Source organism: Solanum pennellii, chromosome 11 (assembly GCF_001406875.1).
Source record: "Solanum pennellii chromosome 11, SPENNV200".
NCBI classification, from domain to species: Eukaryota; Viridiplantae; Streptophyta; class Magnoliopsida; order Solanales; family Solanaceae; genus Solanum; species Solanum pennellii.
In genome coordinates this window covers 39,522,504-39,526,067 of record NC_028647.1, presented here as the reverse complement: position 1 = coordinate 39,526,067, position 3,564 = coordinate 39,522,504, and the positions used below count along the sequence as shown (strand labels likewise).

The 3,564-nt window shown below is 39.8% G+C and overlaps 1 protein-coding gene across 1 annotated transcript; it reads right to left on the bottom strand.

The window, feature by feature from the left end:
- Nucleotides 1-1,022: 1,022 nt before the first annotated feature.
- On the bottom strand, nucleotides 1,023-3,134 carry LOC107003831. Its single transcript, XM_015202101.1, has 4 exons — nucleotides 3,007-3,134; nucleotides 2,722-2,902; nucleotides 1,398-1,434; nucleotides 1,023-1,336 (listed from the first exon to the last, which is right to left on the bottom strand). Exons 1-4 carry the CDS (start codon nucleotides 3,132-3,134, stop codon nucleotides 1,023-1,025), a joined length of 660 nt encoding a protein of 219 aa, XP_015057587.1.
- Between the last annotated feature and the right edge of the window lie 430 nt (nucleotides 3,135-3,564).

Sequence of the window (3,564 nt, the reverse complement as noted above, 5' to 3'; positions counted from 1 at the left end):
TCCCGTTCCATCTCACTATTTTAATAATATAAAGCTTGGAATAATCTTCAGATTTGTACATATACTTCACTGTTATGAAGTGAGCGGACCTGGTAATTTTTCAACAATAACCCAAATAGAATCGCGTAGTTTTCTAGTCTTTGGCAGACCAACCACAAAATCCATATTAATAGCCTCCCACTTACATGTTGGAATCTCAATCATCTGAGTGAGACCCCTAGGCTTAAGGTGTTCTGTCATAACTTATTTCCAATTTGGATACTCCTCCACAAATTTAGAGATATCTTTTTTCATGCCTTCCAACCAATAGACGTGTTTAAGGTCATGGTACATCTTGGTGGCACCTTGATGAATGGTATACCTGCAACCATGAGCTTCTGCCAAAATATTAGACCTCAAATTATCAACATTGGGCACACATAACCTGTTTTGGTACATGAGTACATCATCCCCTCCTAGGGAAAATGAGTCATTCAACTTACTCAATACTGAGTCCTTCAACTCCATGAGTACTTGGTCGAGATTCTGATTGGCTTTAACTCCTACAAAAAATGAGGATTCGGAACTTGAGTGAACCAAAACACCCCCACTTGGTGCATATGCCAGCTGTACACCCAATCTAGCCAATTATTGTACCTCTTTAACCAGCTCATTTTTCTCTTCATCAATATGAGACATGCTGCCCATGCTCAATCGACTAAACGCATCAGCCACTACTTTGGCCTTACCCGGGTGATAATAAACACTCATAACATAATGTTTGAGTAATTCTAACCATCTACTCAGACGAAGGTTCAACTCCCTTTGTGTAAAAACATACTAAATCTTTTATGGTCAGAATATATATCCACATGTACATTATATAAATAGTATCTCCAAAGTTTTAATACAAACACTACAACAGCTAACTCAAGATCATGAGTATGATAGTTCTTCTCATGGATTTTAAACTATCTCGATGCATATGCAATCACATTGCCTCCCTGCATAAGAACACATCCCAAACCTACTCAGGAAGCACCTCAGTACACCACATATCCTGCATCACTTCTCCACAATATGAGAACCAGGGCTGTAGTGAGTTGGTCTTTGATCTCTTGGATGCTCTTCTCACATATTTTAGACCACTCAAACTTCACCTTCTTCTTCGTCAAGGCTGTCAATGGAGCAAAAATTGTGGAAAATCCTTCCACAAACCTACGATAGTAATTGGCCAAACCTAGAAAACTGCGATTATCAGTAGGAGTAAGGGGTCTTCGCCATTTCTCCATTGCCTCAACCTTTTTAGGATCAATTTCTACAACTTTTTCAGGCACAACATGAACAAGAAAGGTAACTGATCTCAACCAGAATTCACATTTGCTGAATTTTGCATACAACTAATGTTCTCTAAGTACCTGCAATGTCTTTCTCAAGTGTACCTAATGCTCTTCTCTACACTTAGAGTATATGACAATGTCATCTATAAATACTTTGAAGAAAGAATCAAGGTACTCATGGAAAACTCTATTCATAAGGTCCATAAAAGCGGCTGGTGCATTAGTGAGACCGAATGACATGACCAAAAATTCATAATGTCCATATCTAGTATGAAAATTCGTCTTAGGAACATCATCTCGCCTCACTCTAAGCTGATCCTAGTCTGACTGAAGGTCTATCTTTAAATAGAAACTTGAACCTTTGAGTAAGTCAAATAAATCATCAATTTTGGGAAGAGGGTACTTATTCTTTATAGTGACTCTGTTGAGTTGCCAATATTCGATGCACATTCTAAGGGTTCCATTCTTTTTGTTTACGAACAACACTGGAGCACCCAATGGGGATATTCTAGGCTTGATGAATCCCTTATCAAGTATATATTTTAACTACAACTTCAACTCTTTGAGTTGAGCTGTGGTAATCCTATACGGGGGAATAGAAGTTGGATTGGTGTTGTGATCTCAATCAACACAAAAATCAATCTCACGTTCAGGAGGGATTTCTGGTAAATCCTCCAGACACACATATGGGAACTCATTATATATTGATACTGAGTCTATTGAAGGAACTTTTTGATCTAAGTCATTGACTCTTACTAAGGGGTACAAATACCCCTTAGGTATCATCTTATTGGCCTTTAAGTGTGAAAAAATTTGGTCAAATGGACTTGAAAAATGACCTTCCTATTATTACTCTAAGTCATTTGGAAACTAAAACCTCACTACCCTCTTTCGATAATCTATTGTTGCATAACACTTATGGAGCCAATACATACCCAAGATTATATCAAAATCGAGCATGACTAATTCCACAAGATTAGCATGACTAACTCTATCAAGGATTTGAATTGGAAAACTTTTATATAGTGTTCTACTCTAATGTCGTCTCCTATGGGGGTACTTACTATAATCGGCTCATGCAGAATGTCAGGAAGCACATCAAATCTACTAGCTATGAAAGTTGTAAAAAATTATAGAGTGGATCCTACATCTAACAATACATACACTGGGAAATTAAAGACATGCAACGTACTCATGACAACATCAGCTGACTTCTCTTGGGTACGTCCACATTTACCACAAAGCTTGATTTTTCGTTGGACGTTCCGATCATTGCCCTTTCTTGGGATAGACTCGTTTACTTTTGCATTTGCATTTGCTGAAGAAGCATTATTACCTGAATGTCTCTTGAACTAAGTATCTATTATGGACTCCGAATGAGCCCCTGCGAGCTAGGACCAACCTGATTCGCAGTCCTAGGGTTCTTGCTTTCATGAAGTCTCCTCTTACGGTGAGTCTCCTTCACTTGGTGATCATGCGCCATCAACCAGCCCATATCCATACTATCAAGAAACATGGCTTCCCGACAATCTTTCACTATATCCTCCACCACGCCAGTCACATATCTGCTCATTCCTTCTGTGCTGTTTGCCACCAGAGAAAAAGCATACTTTAAGAGTTTAACGAATTTAAAGAAAAACTCCATGACTTACATACATCCCTATCTCAGGTTGATGAAATCTTCAACCTTAGATTCTCGTTGCTCTCTGGGGAAGGATCTCTCCAGAAAGGCAGTGTTGAGAACATCCCAAGTGATGGAAACATCTCCACATGCTCGGCTATCAGCCCACATCCGGTACTAAATATGTGCCACATTCTTGAGGTGATATGAAGTCAACTAAGACTTTGCCTCCTCATCTACTCCCATGGCACAAAGGATCTTGTGGACCTCATCCACGAACTACTGGGGATCCTCATGGGTCTTGGATCTATAGTCTATTAGAGGGTTCATTCTGGTGAAATCCCTCAGCCTGCTAGCCATGGTGCCAGTATGAGGATTCTCTCTGGGAGAACCCTCTTTCGCTGCTTGAGCCTTTGTAGTGATGGCCTGTGCCATCGCTAGCAAATCCTTCCTCACTGCTCCATCTGTCAACCCAACTAGATTGACAGGCACCTGATCAGCAACAACTAGGGCTTGAGGAGGAACTTGATTTCCTCTAGCAGCTGCCTAACCTACCCTTCTGCCTGCACTACTACTCGAATTCATTATCTACACATAGATACAAGAAAAGAGTTAGATTCTTAA

Excerpts from the sequence above, each read along its gene's own strand:
- LOC107003831 (XM_015202101.1), bottom strand. The coding sequence starts at position 3,134 with ATGTGGCACATATTTAGTACCGGATGTGGGCTGATAGCCGAGCATGTG. Across the intron at positions 1,435-2,721 it reads ACCCTAGGACTGCGAATCAG|AGAAGAGCATTAGGTACACT; the intron begins GTTGGTCCTAGC and ends CTCTAAGTGTAG. Across the intron at positions 1,337-1,397 it reads ACTTGAGAAAGACATTGCAG|TTACCTTTCTTGTTCATGTT; the intron begins GTACTTAGAGAA and ends GGTTGAGATCAG.